Source organism: Hylobates moloch, unplaced genomic scaffold, assembly GCF_009828535.3.
Source record: "Hylobates moloch isolate HMO894 unplaced genomic scaffold, HMol_V3 SCAFFOLD_5, whole genome shotgun sequence".
NCBI lineage: Eukaryota > Metazoa > Chordata > Mammalia > Primates > Hylobatidae > Hylobates > Hylobates moloch.
The window spans coordinates 86,985,583-87,005,733 of NW_026652280.1; the positions used below are offsets into that span (position 1 = coordinate 86,985,583).

The window sequence follows — 20,151 nt, forward strand, 5'->3', positions numbered from 1 at the left end:
TTATTTAATGCCTGTTACATTCTACAGCAATGTAAAACAAGAAAAACCCAAGCTACATGCTACAGTGATATAACAACTTAGTAGGCTGCCCAAGGTCTTGAAATATGTCATCTCTAGGCCAGGCATGGTGGCTCACGCCTGTAATCCCAGCACTTTGGGAGGCTGAGGTGGGTGGATCACGAGGTCAGGAGTTCAAGACCAGCCTGGCCAACATGGTGAAACCCTATCTCTACTAAAAATACAAAAATTAGCTGGGCATGGTGGTGGACACCTGTAGTCCCAGCTACTCAGGAGGCTGAGGCAAGAGAATTGCTTGAACATGGGAGGAGGAGGTTGCAGTGAGCCGAAATTGGGCCACTGCACTCCAGCCTGGGCAGCAGAGTGAGACTCCATCTCAAAAAAAAAAAGAAAAGAAAAGAAAAAGAAAGAAATATGCCATCTCTAATGTCAAACATCTATCTATTTTTAATTATTTGGGTTTTTTCCCCTGTCATTTTCAGCAACGGGGATATTTTGGGATTCACGTATGTGAATCAGCTGAATGAATGCTTAGGCAGATGACAAATCTGAGGAACTTTCTGCTCCAACCTGTAACGCAAAGATTTCCAGCTGATAAATTAAGATAAGAAGTTACCTAACCAACTGTATTTTGCTGAAAAGCAAAAAAGCCACTGAAAGCTCTGCAAACTGTCTACGAGTCACAGGGCACCCAGTCCAGCACATACAGGGCTTAGTCCCCAAGGCTGAGGGCCTGGACCTAGGATAAAAATAGAGCAGGCAGTTCCATGACTATCATCTAAAAGTCAAAATGACTAGAAAGAAAAAAAAATCACGACATAACCGGTGTCTCAACAGAAAAATGATCTTTAAGCCATAGGGCTGGCTACATGGAAAAGAGAATATAGCATAATATCAAAACAGCTACTGAATTTAGAGCACAAGGAAAATAAGAAAAAAAGCAGATTTTTGAAAAATTTCTTCTAACCATCTAAAATTCAAATTGCAGCTATGGCTCAGGTGAAAAAAAAAAGTGCTGCAGTAAAACATCAGCATCTCTACGGAGTAGTCAGGACGGTCTTAACCCCCAGCTCTCCGAACACAAGAAAAGCCAGGAGGTACCATTAAAAGAACAGGCTAGGCCAGGCACAGTGGCTAACACCTATAATCAATCTCAACACTTCAGGAGGTCAAGGTGAAAGGACTGCTTCAGCCCAAGAGCTGGAGACCAGCCTAGGCAACATAATAAGACTCAATCACTACAAATTTTTTTTTTTTAATTGGCCAGGCTTGGTGGCATGAGCCTGTGGTTCCAGGTACTTGGGAGGTTGAGGTGGGATGACTGCTTGAGCCTGGAAGGTTGGGGCTGCAGAGAGCCGTGATCACATCACATCACTGGACTGCACTCCAGCCTGGGCAACACAAAAACCCTGTCTCCAAAAAAAAAAAAAAAAAAAAAGAACAGTCCAGCCCAGGTGGAGTGTGCTGGCTCTGCACAAAATAGCTGTGTGACCTTGGGCAGGCCTCCAAGCCTGTTTTCACACCATAAAACAATGTAGCAGTATCTAACAGAAGTTTCTGCAAAAATTACATGAGATCACATGAGCTGTTCACTTATTGGCACCAATTGCAAAGCAAAGGTTAATATTTAAGAGGATGCCAGAAGGAAGGATAAAGCTCAGTCTTAAGAATTCTACTCCAGCACGGCTCAGCCTTGACGCTTCATATCTGGGGCCAGGTCATTCTTTGCTGAGGGGCAAAGCTGCCCTGTGTACTGCAGGAATGTTTAGCAGCAACACTGCCCTCTATTCACTAAATGCCAGCTGTACTACCACCAAACATGGTAACAATAAAAAACATGTTCGGCCGGGCACGGTGGACATACCTGTAATCCCAGCACTTTGGGAGGCCGAGGCAGGTGGATCACGAGATCAGGAGTTCAAGACCAGCCTGGCCAACATGGCGAAACCCCGTCTCTACTAAAAATACAAAAATTAGCCGGGCGCAGTGACAGGCACCTGTAATCCCAGCTACCTGGGAGGCTAAGGCAGGAGAATCACTTGAACCTGAGCAGCAGTGGTTTCAGTGAGCCAAGATTGAGCCACTGCACTTCAGCCTGGGCGACAGAGTGAGAATCTGTCTCAAAAAAAAAAAAAAAAAAAATGTTCAAATGTTACCAAATGGCGAGGTTGGGGTACAAAATCACCACACTATTCCTCTACTTTATCATTCTTTCTGCAGTTTTTACCTATTTTTCCTTCCCCAAAATTTGAACACCAATTTGTTCTCTAGCTTGATTCCCAACTTACAATCTTTTCTTTCCTCTATTCAAAATAATTTCTTCCTCCTGATTTGCCTATTTCAGTTAACAGTAGTGCCTTTTTCCCACTCACCCAGGCTCAAAATCTTCCTCGTTTCCAATGGCCTGGTGGTCCTCTCCCTATCTCCCAAATTCTCTCCTCCTTTCCATTCTCATCGCTCCTGCCCAAATGTACATCCTCCCCCAACCCCCACACTACAGCAGCCTCCTCTCTGGTCTCCCAGCTTCTTGATCCCTCTCTCCTCTATGCTATCCCCTAGGCCACCTTAGAAAGTGTTTCTAAAATACAAATTTCAAGCCGCCACTGTCCTTAGCACAGTCCTTGGAACATAGCATGCCTCTGCGTACTGTTCCCACCTAGGAGGTCCTTCCACCAGGCATGGTCAGAAGTACCCCCTCCCGGCCGGGCGCGGTGGCTCACGCTTGTAATCCCAGCACTTTGGGAGGCCAAGGCGGGCGGATCATGAGGTCAGGAGATCGAGACCACGGTGAAACGCCGTCTCTACTAAAAATACAAAAAATTAGCCGGGCGTGGTGGCGGGCGCCTGTAGTCCCAGCTACTCGGAGAGGCTGAGGCAGGAGAATGGCGTGAACCCGGGAGGCGGAGCTTGCAGTGAGCTGAGATTGCACCACTGCACTCCAGCCTGGGCGACAGAGCGAGACTCCGTCTCAAAAAAAAAAAAAAAAAGAAGTACCCCCTCCCACTTTCTCATAAAGTGCTTGCATCCCTTCTAGCCCACGCTGACTCCCAGTCAATACTCAACAAAAAGAGTACTAGGCACATTAAGATGTGTAAATACATTATGAAAGACATGGAAATTACAATCTCATTGTGGAAAACTAAAGATAAGGGGTGTGCCCCACCACGCAGCAGAACAAGGGGATTCCCTGCCACTGACAGAGAATGGAGAGATCCTGGAAGGACGTTAGACAGGCTGACGGGGCTCCACTGGAGGGGAAAACAGGAAGGAGAACGTGGACATCACTGAAAGCAATATATGATAGATAACAGAAGAAGTGCTTTTACTATTATTATTTAAATTCTACTCCTAGCTGGGTGCAGTGGCACATGCCTGTAGTCCCAGCTAATGAGGAGGGTGAGGTGAAATGATCGCTTGAGCCCAGGAATTCCAGGCTGCAGTGAGCTATGATCCCACAAATGCACTCCAGCCTGGGCAACAGAGCAAGACCCTGTCTCAAAAAAAAAAAAAAAAAAAAAGAAAGAAAGAAAAGAAATACCACTCAGTTTCTAGTTTCTAGTCCAGCATGTAAGCAGCTTAGAAGTCACCACCTGATCCTAACAACATGTAAAAAGCTGAATGAACTGAAAAATCAACTTTTAAAGAAATAAGGTGGCTGGGCACAGTGGCTCACGCCTATAATCCCAGCACTTTGGGAGGCCAAGGCGGGAGGATCACGAGGTGAGGAGATTGAGACCATCCTGGCTAACACGGTGAAACCCCGTCTCTACTAAAAATACAAAAAATTAGCCTGGCATGGTGGCAGGCGCCTGTAGTCCCAGCTACTTGGGAGGCTGAGGCAGGAGAATGGCGTGAACCTGGGAGGCGGAGCTTGCAGTGAGCCCAGATCATGCCACTGCACTCCAGCCGGGGCGACCGCAAGACTCTGTCTCAAAAAAAAAAAGAAATGAGGTTAAGAGGGAAACTGCTGCCTCCTAAATTGGACAGACAGACAGGCAGATACAGAGAATCACAGTTTATTGGAGCAAAATCCTCCACCAAATCAGCACTAGGGTAAGAAAACCTTAACTATAACTAACAAATTGCTGGAGGCTCAGTGTGGACAACTGTGAGGGTTTAAAACTCCAGGAGACCTAATTACTGGGGAGCCCCATTCTTTGACAAGTTTTACCTCCCGGAACTCTACCAGTTCCTTACAGTGAAAACTGAGGGGGGAAAAGAATCCCTTCATGCTTCCAGCAGAGGGAGGGGCAAAGAAACCTTTTTTTTTTCTTTTCTTTTGAGACAGAGTCTTGCTCTGTCCCCCAGGCTGGAGTGCAGTGGCGCAATCTCGGCTCACGGCAAGCTCCACCTCCCGGGGTCACGCCATTCTCCTGCCTCAGCCTCCTGAGTAGCTGGGACTACAGGCGCCCGCCACCACGCTGGGCTAATTTTTGTATTTTTAGTAGAGACAGGGTTCCACCGTGTTAGCCAGGGTGGTCTCGATCTCCTGACCTCATGATCCTCCCGCTTCGGCCTCCCAAAGTGCTGGGATTACAGGCGTGAGCCACCACGCCCAGCCTCTTTTCTTTTTTTTTTTTTTTTTTTCAAATACACCAGAACATTCTGTTCTTAACAAGGTCTGCCCTCAGGAGAAATTATTTTGCCAGCACCTAACCTGTTGGGATTTTCTCAGAGCTTAACTTCCTGGGAGAGGGCAAATACACAATTCCAGCCCCCTCTGGCCATTCTGTCCCACCTAAGCGGGTAGGAGAACTAAGAAAAATGGGTAAAGTTCACAGTCTAGGTACACAGGCTCACCAAAAGACTGAGACCTCACCATAGGACTATAGGTTAAACATTCAAAAATCAACAATAGGCTGGATGTGGTGGCTCGTGCCTGTAACCCAGCACCTGGGGAGGCCAAGGCAGGTGGACCACTTGAGGTCAGGAGTTCGAGACCAGCCTGGCCAACATGGTGAAACCCTGTCTCAACTAAAAATACAAAAATTAGCTGAATGTGGTGGTGCACACCTGTAATCCCAGCTACTCGGGTGGCTGAGGCACGAGAATTGCTTGAATCCAGGGAGTAGAGGTTGCAGTGAGCCGAGGTCACACCACTGCACTCCAGCGTGGGTGACAAAGTGAGACTCTGTCTCAAAATAAAAAATAAAAGATAAAATCAATTAATATAATCTGCCACATCAACAGGCTAAAGAAGAAAAATCACATGATCATATCAATAGATGGAGAAAAACTATGTGACAAAATCCAACACCCACTCATGGTAAATAATAAACTCTCAGAAAATGAGGAACGGAGAGGAACTTCCTCAACTTGATAAAGAACATCTATAAAAAACCTACAGCTAACATTATACTTGATGAGAAAGTCACAGCTTTTCTACGAAGAACAGGAACAAGGTAACAATGTTCCCTCTCACCACTTTTTTTCAACATCATAGGAAGTCCTAACTAATAAGAAAAGGAAATTAAAAGTATACAGATTAGGAAGAGAGAAATAAAACTTTGTAGATGATACGATTATCTATGTAGAAAATCAGAAAGAAGTGACAAAAAAAATTCCTGGAATAAGAGCTTATATAGCAGGACTGCAAGATACACGGTTAATACACAAAAGTCAACCGGTTTCCTACATACCAGTGACAAGTAAGTGGAATTTGAAATTAAAAGCACATTACCATTTATATGAGCACCCCCAAAAATGAAATACTTACATATAAATCTAACAAAACCTGTATAAGCTCTAGCTGAGGAAAACTATAAAACTCTGATGAAAGATATGAAAGAAGAACTAAACAAATGGAGAGATATTCCATGTTCCTGGATAGGAAGACTCAGTATTATCGGAGATGTCGGTTCTTCCCAACTTGATCTGTAGATTTAATGCAATCCCAATGAAAACCCCAGCAAGTTATTTTGTGAATACCAACGAACTGATTCTAAAATTTACAGGGAGGCCAGGCACAGTGGCTCACGCCTGTAATCCCAGCAATTTGGGAGGCCAAGGTGGGCGGATCACTTAGTCAGGAGTTCCGAGACCAGCCTGGCAAACACGGTGAAACCCTGTCTCTACTAAAAATACAAAATTAGCTGGGCTTGGTGGCATGCACCTATAATCCCAGCTACTCAGGAGGCTGAGGCAGGAGAATCGCTTGAATCCAGGAGGCAGAGGTTGCAGTGAGCTGGGATCGCGCCACTGCACTCCAGCCTGGGCAACAGAATGAGACTCCATCTCAAAAAAAAAAAAAAAAAAAAAGATAATAATAATAAAGTTTACAAGGATAGGCAAAAGACCTAGAATACCCAATGAAGAATAAAGTCAGAGGACTGAGACTACTCAATTTCAAGAATCATTATAAAGCTACATTAATTAGGCCGGGCGCGGTGGCTCATGCCTGTAATCCCAGCACTTTGGGAGGCCGAGGTGGGCAGATTACCTGAGGTCAGGAGTTCGAGACCAGCCTGGCCAACATGGTGAAACCCTGTCTCTACTAAAAATACAAAAATTAGCTGGGCATGGTGGTGGGCGCCTGTAACCGCAGCTACTAGAGAAGTTGAGGCAGGAGAATTGCTTGAACCTGGGAGGCAGAGGTTGCAGTGAGCTGAGATCGTGCCATTGCACTCCAGCCTGAGCAACAGAAGTGAAACTCCATCTCAAGAAAAAAAAATAATAATACAAAATGAGCCAGCTGTGGTGGTACACACCGGTAATCCCAGCTACTCAGGAGGCTGAGGCATGAGAATCACTTGAACCCGGGAGACAGGCTGCAGTGAGCCATTGTACTCCAGCCAAGACACTATCTCAAAAAATAAAAATAAAAAAGCTACATTAATTAAAACAGTGTGGTATTGGCAAAAGGACAAATGGATCAATGGAACAGACTAGAGAGTACAGAAATACACTCATAGTCAACAGATCTTTGACAAAGGAGCAAAGGCAATATAATGTAACAAATGTCTTTTACAACAAACCATTTGTTGTTTCAACAAACGGTCCTGGAACATGCCGGGCGCGGTGGCTCACGTCTGTAATCCCAGCACTTTGGGAGGCTGAGGCGGGTGGATCACCTGAGGTCAGGAGTTCGAGACCAGCCTGACCAACATGGAGAAACCCCGTCTCTACCAAAAATACAAAATTAGCCAGGCGTGGTGACGCATGCCTATAATCCCAGCTACTCGGGAGGCTGAGGCAGGAGAATCGCTTGAACCTTGGAGGTGGAGGTTTCGGTGAGCCAAGATCGCGCCATTGCACTCCAGCCTGGGCAACAACAGCAAAACTCCATCTCAAAAAAAAAAAAAAGTCCTGGAACAACTGGACGTCCGCGTGCAAAAAAAATCTAGACAGACATTACACTTCCCAAAAATTAAATAAAAATGGATCATAAACCTAAATATAAAATGCAAAACTAGATAATTTCTAGATGGTAACATAGAAGAAAATCTAGATGACCTTAGGTATGGTGATTGCTTTTATTTATTTATTTACTTTTTTTGAGATGGAGTCTCACCCTTGTCGCACAGGCTGGAGTACAGTGCCGCAATCCCGGCTCACTGCAACCTCCGCCTCCCGGGTTCAAGCGATTCTTCCTGCCTCAGCCTCCCGAGTAGCTGGCATTACAGGTGCCCACGACTACACTGGACTAATTTTTTTGTATTTCTAGAAGAGACAGAGTTTCACCATGTTGACCAGGCTGGTCTTGAACTCCTGACCTCACGTGATCCACCCATCTTGTCTTCCCAAGTGCTGGAATTACAGGCACAAGCCACTGCGCCCAGCCAGATTACTTTTAGACACAGCATCAAAAGCATGATCCATGAAAGAAATAATTGATAGGCCAGACTTCATTAAAATTAAAAACTGCTTTGCAAAAGATACTATCAAGAGAATGAAAAGTCACAAACAAGGAAAAAATATTTGCAAAAGACACATTTGATAAAAGACTGTTAACAAAAATATATAAAGAACTCTTAAAACTCAAGAATAGGAAAACACTTTCCCATTCAAGGAGTGGCAGGTGCCTGGCACGCTGGTTCACGCCTGTAATCCCAGCACTTTGGGAGGCCGAGGCGGGCGGATCACGAGGTCAGGAGATCAAGACCATCCTGGCTAATGCGGTGAAACCCCGTCTCTACTAAAAATACAAAAAATTAGTCGGGCGTGGTGGTGGCCGCCTGTAGTCCCAGCTACTCAGAGGCTGAGGCAGGAGAATGGTGTGAAACCGGGAGACAGAGCTTGCAGTGAGCCGAGATCGCGCCACTGCACTCTAGCCTGGGCAACAGAGCGAGACTCTGTCTCAAAAAAAAAAAAAAGAAGCTGTGGCAGGAAAAAAAAACAAATTAAAATTTAAAAATGGGCAAGAGGCTCTGTGGCATGCCCCTATAGTCCCAGATACTTGGGAGGCTGAGGCAGGAGGATCGCATCTGTGAATATCCACTACACTCAAGCCTGAGCAATGTAGCAAGACCCAGTTTCTTAAAAAAATAAAAAGGAAAAAGAAAAAGACACAAACTGACATCTCATCAAAGAAGATATACAGATCGCAAATAAGCATCTGAAAAGATTTTCATCATATGTCATTAGAAAGTTGCAAATTAAAATAAGATACCTGACCGGGTGCGGTGGTTCACGCCTGTAATCCCAGCACTTTGGGAGGCCGAGGTGGGCGGATCACCTGGGTCAGGAGTTCGAGACCAGCCTGGCCAACACAGTGAAACCCCACCTGTACTAAAAGTACATAAGATTAGCCGGGCATGGTGGCAGGCGCCTGTAATCCCAGCTACTCAGGAGGCTGAGGCAGAGAATTGCTTGAACCCAGGAGGCGGAGGTTGCAGTGAGCCAAGATCACACCACTGTACTCCAGCCTGGGCAATAGAGCAAGACGGTCTCAAAACAAAAACAAAAACAAAAACAGCCAGGTGCGGTGGCTCATGCCTGTAATCCCAGCACTTTGGGAGGCCGAGGCGGGTGGATCACCTGAGGTCAGGAGTTCAAGACCAGCCTGGCCAACATGGTGAAACCCCATCTCTACCTAAAAATACCAAAAATTAGTCAGGCGTAGTGGCAGGTGCCTGTAATCTCAATTACTCAGGAAGCAGAGACAGGAGAATCGCTTGAACCCAGGAAGCGGAGGTTGCAGCAAGCCGAGATCGCGCCATTGCACTCCAGCCTGGGCAACAAGAGCAAAACTCCGTCTCAAAAAAAAAAAAAAAAAAGGAAAGAAAAAGAAAATGAGAGACCATTATACGCCTACCAGAATGACCAAACACCAGAATGCTGACACCACCAAATGCTAGTGAGGACATGGAATAACAGGAAATCTCATTCACTGCTGGTAGGAACGCAAAATGTTACAGCTACTCTGGAAGACAGTTTGGCAGTTCCTTACAAAACTAAATGTAACTCTTACCATATGACCAGCAATCATGCTCCTAAGTATTTACCCAAATGAATTGAAAACCTACACATGAATGTTTAGAGCAGCTTTATTCATAATTGCCAAAACCGTGAAGTACCCTAGACGTCCTTCAGTAGGTGAATGGATAAACTGTGGTATATCCAGATGACAGAATACTACTCAGTATTAAAAAGAAGTGAGTTATCAAGCCATGAAAAGACACAGGGAGGCTGGGCGCAGTGGCTCACGCCTGTAATTCCAACATCTTGGCAGGCCAAGGCAGGCAGATGACAAGGTCAGGAGTTCGAGACCAGCCTGGCCAATATGGTGAAACCCTGTCTCTACTAAAAATACAAAAAATTAGCCAGGCGGGGTGGCACATGCCTGTAATTCCAGCTACCTGGGAGGCTGAGGAAGGAGAATTGCTTGAACCTGGGAGGCAGAGGTTGCAGTGAGCCAAGATCGCACCATTGCACTCCGGCCTCGGCGACAGAGCGAGACTCTGTCTCAGGAAAAAAAAAAAAAAGAAGAAGAAAAGACAAGACACAGGGAAACTCAATGCATATTATCAAGTGAAAAAAGCCAAACTGAAAAGACTACATACTGTATGATTCCAATTCTATGACATTCTGGAAAAGGCAAACCTACGGAGACTAAAAAGATCAGTGATTGGCTGGGCTTAGGAGGGAAAGAGGGATAAATAGACATTAAGTAGAGGATTTCTAGGGCAGTGAAACTATTCTGTATGATACTACAGATGGTCTCCAACTTATCATGGTTCAACTTATGAGTTTTCGACTATACAATGGTACAAAGGTGATATGTATTCGGAAGAAACCATACTTCGAGTAAACATACAACCATTTTATTTTTCATTTTCAGTACAGTAATCAATAAATTACATGAAATATTTAACACTTTATTATAAAAACAGACTTTCTGTTAGATTATTTTGCCCAACTGTAAGCTAATGTGTGAGTGTTCGGGCAAATTAAAGGTAGGCTAGGCTAAGATATGCTATTCAGTAGATTCGATGTATTAAATGCATTTCAATTTATGATGGTTTATCAGGGCACAACCCTGTTGAAGTAACCTCATCATGTAAAGCAGCATCAATACAATGGTGGATACATGTCATTATACAGTGGCCAAAAACCACAGAATGTACAATAGCAAGAATAGGATGTAGTGTGTTATGGACTCTGAGTGATAATATGTCAATGTAGGTTCCTCAGTTGTAACAAATGTACCATTCTGGTGGGGGAAGTTGAGAAAGGGGAAGGCAGTGCCTGTGTGCAGGCAGGGGGTTATATGGCAACTCTCTGTACTATCTGCTCAATTTTGCTGTGAACCTATAACTGCTCTAAAACTGGGCACAGTGGCACACACTTGTAATCCCACCTACTCAGGTGGCTGAGGCAGGAGGGACCACTTGAGCCCAGGAGTTCAAGACCAGCCTGGGTAACACAGTGAAATCCTCCATTTCTAAACAAACAAATACAAACTGCTCTAAAAAATAAAGTGTATTAGTTTAAAACGGAAGAAAGAAAAAGAAAGCCAGCAAGCCAGCCACCCAAGGAACAAAACTTTCCAGTAAAAATAAAGTGTAAATAAAATTGTATCTTGAAAAATGAAACTGAAAATTGTTTCTGTTCTTATATACAACATAATTTAGGCTATAATACAACTACATATTTATGTTTACATTGAAAAGCAAACGTTTAAAATGAAAAGTAGGGAGTTTGGGCACAATTTTTCCAAAAAAATTACGATGGCACCATAAGACACAATTAACTTCCTATGTGAGTTTTACTGCATAATTTTACAGTATCTGAGGACTTGGCCAGTCTTTTCATGGGACTCTCTCCATCTTTCGACACGATTCTATTTGGCAGGGCCCAAGGTATCATCCTCCTCAATGGTTTTCTTTTCACTGTTAGTGGGTCTGTGGAACGTAATGTCAAAAGATGTGTGTGAAACTTAGTCTCCAACATTTCATTCATTGAACTTCATGAAATCTTGTATCCTTCACAAGATTTTAAACTTCATTTCACAACTGCTGTGACCTTATCAATCAGCAATAAAAATAACAAACTCTAAGCTGGGCGCGGTGGCTTACGCCTGTAATCCCAGCGCTTTGGGAGGAGGCAGACGGATCACCTGAGCCCAGGAGTTCTACACCAGCCTGGGCACCATGGTAAAACCCCGTGGCTACCAAAAAATAGAAAAATTAGCCAGGTAGCCAGGTAGCCAGGCGTGGTGGCTCATGCCTGTAATCCCAGCACTATGGGAGGCCGAAGCAGGCGGATCATGAGGTCAGGAGTTCAAGACCAGCCTGGCCAACGTGGTGAAACCTTGTATCTACTAAAGATACAAAAAAAAAATTAGCTGGACATGGCATGCGACTGTAATCCCAGCTACTCGGGAGGCTGAGGCAGGAGAATCGCTTGAACCTGGGAGGCGGAGGTTGCAGTGAGCCGAGATCGCACCATTATGCTCCAGCCTGGGCAACAGGGCGAGACTCAGGAGGCTGAGGCATGAGAATCACTTGAACCTGGGAGGCAGAAGTTGCAGTGAGCCGAGATCACACCACTGCACTCCAGCCTAGGCTACAGAGCAAGACTGTCTTAAAAAAAAAAAAAAAAAAAAAAGAAAAAGAAAATGATAACATACTATTGATTTGACAGGCAGGGACAGAAGTTAGTATTAAGCTGTGATGTCTGGAAATGAACAAATTTTCTAAGTGGTCAGCTCATTAACAACAACTCTCATGTTAGGACAATTTTTATTTTTCCCTATACCACTCATAGTTGGAGAGACTCAGACAAGGACCTCCGTTCATCACACAGCAAAGAGGCCAATTTAAGCTAAAAATGACAATTTCTATACTTATCCAGTTCCGGTGTGCCAGGCACTATCCTAGTGCTGGAGATACAAAGATGAACATGAAATGCCCTCCAGGAATTCAATCTAACAAGAGAATGGAATGAATAAACACACACACAAACGTGTTAAGGGTTGTGATAACAAGGCCTGCATGTACAAAGTGCTAAGGAGGAGACACAGAGGGGAAAGAAATTCAGTACGTCTGGTTCTCTCTGAGTTAAGCCTTGAAAGAGGAATTTTAAAAGCAGACACACCAAGGGAAAGGCTGCCAAGCAGAGGGTAGGGGCAAAGAAAGGCCTGGTATCTGAAAACACAAAGCTCATTCAGAAAATGCAGGCTCCAGTGTAACTAGCTCAATGTTAGTTGCTGTGGTTCTGGAGAAGGAGTGATTTTAAAACAGTAATAACAAAAAGAACCAGTCTAAAAAGTTAGGCCAGGCAGGGTGCGGTGGCTAACGCCTGTAATCCTAGCACTTTGGGAGGCCAAGGAGGGTGGAACACCTGAGGTCAGGAGTTCGAGACCAGCCTGGCCAATATGGTGAAACCCCATCTCTATCAAAAATACAAAAATTAGCCAGATGTGGTGGCACGTCTGTAATCCCAGCTATTTGGGAGGCTGAGGCACAAGAATCGCTTGAACCCAGGAGGCAGAGGTTGCAATGAGCCGAGATTGCACCAGCCTGGGTGACAGAGCAAGACTCCGTTTCAAAAAATAAATTTAAAAATAAAAAATAAAAAGGTAGGCCAGGGCTCAAGTTTAGACCATGCAAACAAGTTTGGATTTTATTTTCCAATATTTGAGAAATCCATAGCAACAAGATATAGAATGGATTAGAAGGAAACACACAAAATGCAAGAAGATCCTAAGGCACCTTCTGTTACAGTGTCTAAGCAAGGACAGCAAAGGGACCAGACGGAAGGTGGGGATACAAAAGTAGCTCATCAGGTTTGAGTTACAACTGTGTGCAGAGGAGGGATTTCTGGGGGAATGCAGAGTTGGAAATGATCCTGGGGCTCTGGCCAGGCTGCTGCTACAAACGCAGAGAGAAAGCAGAAGCACATTCCCGGGTGGGGAGGAGCCAAAGGGTTAAATCTGGAATAGGAATGCACTGAGTTGAGGTGGTGAAGTCTGATCAACTACCGCAGATAGATGCACTGGCACTCAGTGAAACATGGAGCTCCAGAAACAGATTGGGGCCAGGTGTGGTGGCTCACGTCTATAATCCTGGCACTTTGGGAGGCTGAAGCGGAAGGACTGCTTGAGCTCAGGAGTTCAAGACCAGCCTGGGCAACATGGCGAAACCCCATCTCTACAAAAATACAAAAATTAGCCAGTAATGGCGGTGCGTGCCTGTAGTCCCAGCTACTTCAGAGGCTGAGGTGGGAGGATCACCAGAGCCTGGGAAGTCGAGGCTGCAGTGAGCTGTGATCACACCACTGCACTCCAGCCTGTGCAACAGAGTGAAACCCTGTCTCCAAAAAAAAAACCAAAAACCAGAATCAGATTGAGAAATGTCAGTAAAATTTGATAGCTGGAGCCATAATAACTGCAACTGCCTATGGAGAATCACTGAATTTCAACCAGGCGAATTCCTCTCCTTCTCCCCACCTCCAAATGCCCTTGGTCTTTTTTAAAAGCTAGACATCACCCACTTTCCCATGTCCTAAATCACCTTTTTTTCTCCTTATTAAACTTATTCCATAACTACATTCTCTTTCAGAACACAGGACTGAGAGAGTGTACTCTTGCAACATTATGTAAAAAGGTCATCCAATCCAAAAGGAAAGCTGTGTTTTCCAAGACTGCTAACTCCTGGAGAAAAGAAACAAGACATCCTCAGTGCTTTCCTAATAACTGGTTTGAGCAAAATGTAAAAGTTTAACTGCTGAGTGACGCTCCCTGGAGAAGGCCATGAAAATGTCTTAAGGCTGGATCTAGGGTGTCCAAACATTTTCACAGGCTGCAGGCTAGAGCACTGGTGCAGGAGAGGGGGACACCAGAGACCTGGCAGTTCAGGCTTTGAAGGCAGTAAACAGCCACTGACCTCAGGCAAGTCACTTCTCCTTTAGGTTTTTCACTTCACAGACTGATGAGTACATGGCCTAGAATGATCGCCCTTCTAGTTGAGAATTTTCAGGCCTAACTAAAAGTAGATTAAAGTAAACCTTGGAGAGAGCTGAATTTTTTTTAAGTGCCATTAAGCAATTCAGGGATTATCTAAACAGCCTCGGTTTTCTTTTCTCTGCTTCCTTACCAACTGCCTTTTAACTCTCACTCTTAGCTCATAAGCAGTCAGAGGGGCTGAAGCACAAAGAGGAAGTGAAGCTCAAAGAGTTAATTTTGCTGCATTAGTGGCTCTAGTGAAAGACAGTGGGCACGGAAAAGGAATCAAATGACCAAAACTGGACTTGGGGATTACTGGGGGCAGCCAGCCAGCAAATTTCTAGATACTGCACACAACGTGGTCAGCCAATTAAAAGAAAATTGGCAGAAAATGACGGAACACATTCTTTGTTTTTGTTTTTTTGAGACAGTCTCGCTCTGTCACCCAGGCTGGAGTGCAGTGGCGTGATCTCGGCTCACTGCAACCTCCGCCTCCCGGGTTCAAGCGATTCTCCTGCCTCAGCCTCCCAAGTAGCTGGGACTACAGGTGTGCACCACCATGCCCAGCTAATTTTTTTTCTTTTTTTTTTTATTAATTTTTTTCTTTTTTGCACACAAAACAATAAACATTTTCTAAAAATACATACAAACAAAAAGATGCATATCAAACATATTAGGAAGGCTGCACATGGGAAGACCGGGAATAGAAATGGGGGGTGGGAATGAAAGAAAACAAATGAGAGAGGGACGTTGTATGGATCAATGATAATAACTCAATCCTCTATGTCTTTGACAAAGAAGGAAGAGACGGAAGAGGAAGAAAAAGAAAGTGGAATAAAGGATCAGAAAGGGAGGAAAATAGAAAAAATTAAGAGTATGACTCCAGGGTAGACCTGTTTTGCTGTTGCTGGGTTGGTTGGTTGGTTTGTTTATTTTTCATATGTTTCGCCATGTTGGCCAAGCTGGTCTCGAACTCCTAGCCTCAAGTGATCAACCCGCCTCGGCCTCCCTGAGTGCTGGGACTACAGGCGTGAGCCACCATGTCCAGCCCCCACACTGCGTCTGGCCTCCGTGGTAGATCTCAGACGGGACGGCCGGGCAGAGGCGCTCCCCACATCCCAGATGGGGCGGCCGGGCAGAGGCGCTCCCCACATTCCAGACGGCGCGGCCGGGCAGAGGCGCTCCTCACTTCCCAGACGGGGCGGCCGGGCAGAGGCGCTCCTCACTTCCCAGACGGGGCGGCCGACGCCCAGCTAATTTTTGTATTTTTAGTAGATATGGGGTTTCACCATGTTGGCCAGGCTGGTCTCGACCTCCTGGCCTCAAGTGTTCCTCCTGCCTCGGTCTCCCAAAGTGCTGGGATTACAGGCGTGACCCACCGCGCCTGGCCGGGAGCACATTTTATTTTTTATTTTTTTATATTTTTTTGAGATGGAGTCTCACTCTGTGGCCCAGGCTGGAGTGCAGTGGCGGGATCTCGGCTAACTGCAAGCTCCGCCTCCCGGGTTCACGCCATTCTCCTGCCTCAGCCTCCCGAGTAGCTGGGACTACAGGCGCCTTGCCACCACGCTGGGCTAATTTTTTGTATTTTTAGTAGAGACGGGGTTTCACCGTGTTAGCCAGGATGGTCTCGATCTCCTGACCTCGTGATCCGCCCACCTCAGCCTCCCAAAGTGTTGGGATTACAGGCGTGAGCCACTGCGCCCAGCCCGGGAACACATTCTTAAAGGTCTAAATAGAGGGATGCACACACTACGTTGAATGGTTATGTCTTGGGAGCAAAGTGGTGAAAGAAGGTCAGCCTTCTGTTAAGTCTGAATACCTACACGCATACTTCTGTAATTCAAATTTAAGATTAAGTATTTTCAAGTTCAAAAAAAGGATAAAATGGCCGAGCGCGGTGGCTCACGCCTGTAATCCCAACATTTTGGGAGGTCGAAGCGGGTGGATCACCTGAGGTCGGGAGTTCAAGACCAGCCTAACCAACATGGAGAAACCTTGTCTCTACCAAAAATACAAAATTAGCCGGGCGTGGTGGCGTGTGTCTGTAATCCCAGCTACTCGGGAGGCTGAGGCAAGGAGAATCGCTTGAACCGGGGAGGCCGTGGTTGCAGTGAGCTGAGATCGCGCCACTGCACTCCAGCCTGGGCACCAAGAGCCAAACTCCGTCTCAAAAAAAAAGGAAAAAATATTTCTATCTTACTCTTATTTTAGGAGCCACGCCTCCCACCTTTGTCTAGTAACACTGCTATAGTGATGTCTCAACAGTCTCTTAGGGGATGAGAAAATGCTACTCCTCAACTAACAATGACTCTTGGAGAGGGGAAGAGACATACATCAAATCGCGAACTCGAGAAACTAGCAGAAAAAAGTTAAAAAGTGGTTTGTGTTTTTAAAGCCAGCCACAACACCTTCATTCAAGGCCCTAAACCGCAGAGACTTTCTAGACCTATCTTAAGCGTCGGTACCACACGCACTTCGTGATGGAACGGTATTGTTCTCCTAGAATAGACCCGTTTTCTCATGAAACCGACGTTTTTACAAAAGCCTGCCTGTGGACGGCCTGCGGCGGCCGCGAACCCTCACCCTTGGATTTCCCGAGGGCTGGGAGAAGGAGGGCTTTCGCCGGCTGCGGTCCCCGGCCCCGGCCCACGCCCCCTGCCCGGACCCCGCCCTGGCCCCGCCCCGCGTCACCTGACTGGCCCGCGGCCCCCAGACCCGGTGCCACCGACCTGATGACACTGATGTGGAACTCGTCCTCGCGGAGGCCCCGCCAGGCGCCGGGCAGGAACTCCTTGCACCACAGATAGGCCCTGCGCCGCGTCCGGGGCTCGGGCTGCTCGTCTGCCGGCGGCTGCGGCGGCGGGGGCTGGGGCAGCGGCAGCGGCGGCGGGGGGGGCAGCGCGAGCGGCGGCTGTTGGCCACCCAGCTGCTTGGACTCGAGGTCGCTGGCGGCGTCGCGCTGCTGCCCCACGCCGGGCGCCGGGGCCGCGCTGCCGCTACCGCAGCTCAGCAGCAGCCCGAGCGGCGAGGGCTGCGCCTCGCCCCCGGTGCAGAACTTGGTTTTCATGCCCGACAGGCGGCCGAGGAGGCGCGGGCGGCCGCAGCGCGAGAGGACGAGGCTCAGGGTCCGGCCGGGCGCCCGCCTCAGGGGGCCGAGCGGGAGGCCGCTCGCCGCTCGCTCACTGGCAGGCCGGCGGGGCGAGGGGCCGCGGCGGTCGGGCGCGCGGGGCGGCGGCGGAGGCTGCGGCGGCTTTGGTGGCTGCGGCGACTGTGGCGCGGAGATGTGCTGCTGGCAGCTGCACTCGCTCCTCTGCCGCCGCCGCACGAGGAGCGCCGGCCGCGTCACAGCCCGCCCTCGCGCTCGCCACTGATTGGCCGCCGTCCGCCGGCCCGGCGCATCATAACCGCCGCCGCCCTCGCCACGCCGCCTCCCCATTGGCTGCGGCGCCGCCCCCAACCTAGAGCGCTGCGGCCTCCGGGAGCGGGGCCCGGGCGGAGGGGGCGGGGCGTCGAGGGGGCGCCCCCGGTCGTAGGGAAGCGGGAGAGGGGAGCGAGGCGCGGGGGGCGCCGGGAGAGCGGCTCTGGGGTGGGACGGAGCCAGACTGGGCCGAGCGAGGGAGGCTCCTGAGCCTCGGAGGACCCCGGGGTTGGCTTTGGGAGCTGAAAGTTTCCTTGGACCCCTCGAAAGCCCCGTGATATCAGAGGCCGGGCCTGGCAGGGGCAGGCAGGAAACGTGTCTGGAGGCTACTGCCCTCTCCGCGTGACCTTGGGCGAGCAGCCTCCTCCTGGGGCTCAGTGGTTGTGATTTTGTAACATTTCCCAGCGCTGCAGAGGCGCGTCCTCGCCCTGTCCAACGCGGAGCCCGAAGAATTACTACGAAACCGAGGCCCGAAGGAGGGAAGAGGTGACGGGCTCGAAGCCACACGGTGGGCCAGGCTGGGCCGGGCTGCACGCCGGGTACCGGGGCTCAGCCCTCTGCACGCCTCCAGCAGCCTCAGTTTCCCTGTCCGTGGTACTGAGGATGCTCGGGCCTAGAAGTTCAGGGCTGGAGGCCCAGGGACCGGCGAGGGAGGGGCATCATCCCCGCCATGGGGCCGCCGCAACTGCCCAGAGCACAGGCCAAAGGTGCGTGCCACGGGGCTACTGGCGTTGTGGACGCTGTCCCCTGCCTCCCCATCCCCCGCAGGAAGCAGCCTTGTGACCGTGACTAACGCACCTTTGCCGGGGTAGGGGGGCAAGGGCCCCTGCTACCGTTGGCCACACACTGCCCCATGCCCCTCACTGCTCCCGTCCTTCCTGGAAGTGAGGTGCTGATATATATAAAAATTACGGACCCATTTTACGGGACATGAGCTGAAACAGGAGGTTTCCTGGGCTGCCAGGGGCTTAGGAAATCCAGTGCCTGATGCACAGGAAATGCTTCTATGTAGGGAGTTCACAGTCTTCCAGAAGCAAAAATTGTTTTTTTTTTTTGAGACAGAGTCTTGCTCAGTAGCCCAGGCTGGAGTGCAGTGGCACGATCTCGGCTCACTGCAACCTCAGCCTCCCGAGTAGTTAGGACTACAGACGCCCGCCACGACGCCCAGCTAATTTTTTCTGTGTGTGTATTTTTAGTAGAGATGGGGTTTCATCATGTTAGCCAGGATGGTCTCGATCTCCTGACCTCGTGATCCACCCGCCTCGGCCTCCCGAAGTGCTGGGATTACAGGCGTGAGCCACCGCGCCTGGCCGCAAAACTCTTTTAGAGTGTGTACTTGGCTGAACTTGCTCCACGCAAAATGGTCTTATTTAAGGATAAAAATGAAAGGGGACTTTTGTAAGGCTGCTGTGGCGACAGGCCTGGAAGTTGACCTGCAGGGAGGTAGGAGAGACCAAGGCCCCTGGGTCGGAGGCCGGCCACTGGATGGTTGAAAAGCTGAGAAGCCAAGGGCTTCAATCTGGGGAGGCCGTTTGGATAAAGGAGCCAAGGACTTTCTCTAAAAATACCAGCTCACAGGGAGGTGGGGCCATGCCAATGGCCTGCCCAGGTGACAAGCCCTTTGTCCCACTGTCCCCTGGCACCAGTCTGGTAATCTCAAAGGAATGCCAGAAATCTGGCCGGGGGAAGGGACACTAAAGTAACGAGTGGCCCTCTATAATTTGAAATAACTTTCTGGCATCTGCTGGCTTTTGTTAGGAAAAGCCTGAGACATTTTTATAGGATCACAGTTCCCTGTGGGAGGAAGAGGTTGCCTCAAGGCCAGGCACGGTGGCTTATGGCTGTAATCCCAGCACTTTGGGAGGCCAAGGCAGGAGGATCACTTAAGCCAGGAGTTTGAGACCAGCCTGGCCAACATAACAAGACTCTGTCTCAAAAAGTAAAAATGAAAAAAAAAAAAAATTAACAGGGCATGGTGGCTTACACTTGTCCAACTACTTGGGAGGCTCAGCCAGGAGGATCACTAGAGCCTGGGAGGTCAAGGCACCCACTCCACTCCAGCCTGAGTGACAGAGTGAGACCCTATTTGCTGAATGAATGAATCAGTGAGCTCCTGGCTCAGCAATTATTAACTTACGACTTTGGGCTGAGCCTCGGTTTCCTCAGCTATAAAATGGGGATTATAATACCCCGAGCACCCAGGACTGAATGAGAGAACGTATGCAAAATGCATAGCATGCAAGAAGTAACCGTTTGGTTGCATGCAGTGCATTGCATGGCGTTGCCTCTGCCAGTGGTTGGTTTTCAGAGATGAATAATGCATGCA

General features: G+C 48.2%; 1 protein-coding gene across 8 annotated transcripts in view; it reads right to left on the reverse strand.

Annotated features, from left to right (window-relative positions):
• Positions 1-17,731, reverse strand: part of CHKA (choline kinase alpha) — a 70,021-nt gene extending 52,290 nt beyond the window's left edge. For 4 of the 8 annotated variants that reach the window (XM_058439013.1, XM_058439011.1, XM_058439012.1 and 1 more), the window contains exon 1: positions 17,137-17,731. In XM_058439013.1, coding sequence (XP_058294996.1) covers positions 17,137-17,474 — 338 coding nt within the window. In that variant the 5' untranslated portion in view covers positions 17,475-17,731. The remainder of the gene's footprint in view (positions 1-17,136) is intronic. The other 4 variants (XM_058439017.1, XM_058439018.1, XM_058439016.1 and 1 more) reach the window with 1 other exon arrangement.
• Between the last annotated feature and the right edge of the window lie 2,420 nt (positions 17,732-20,151).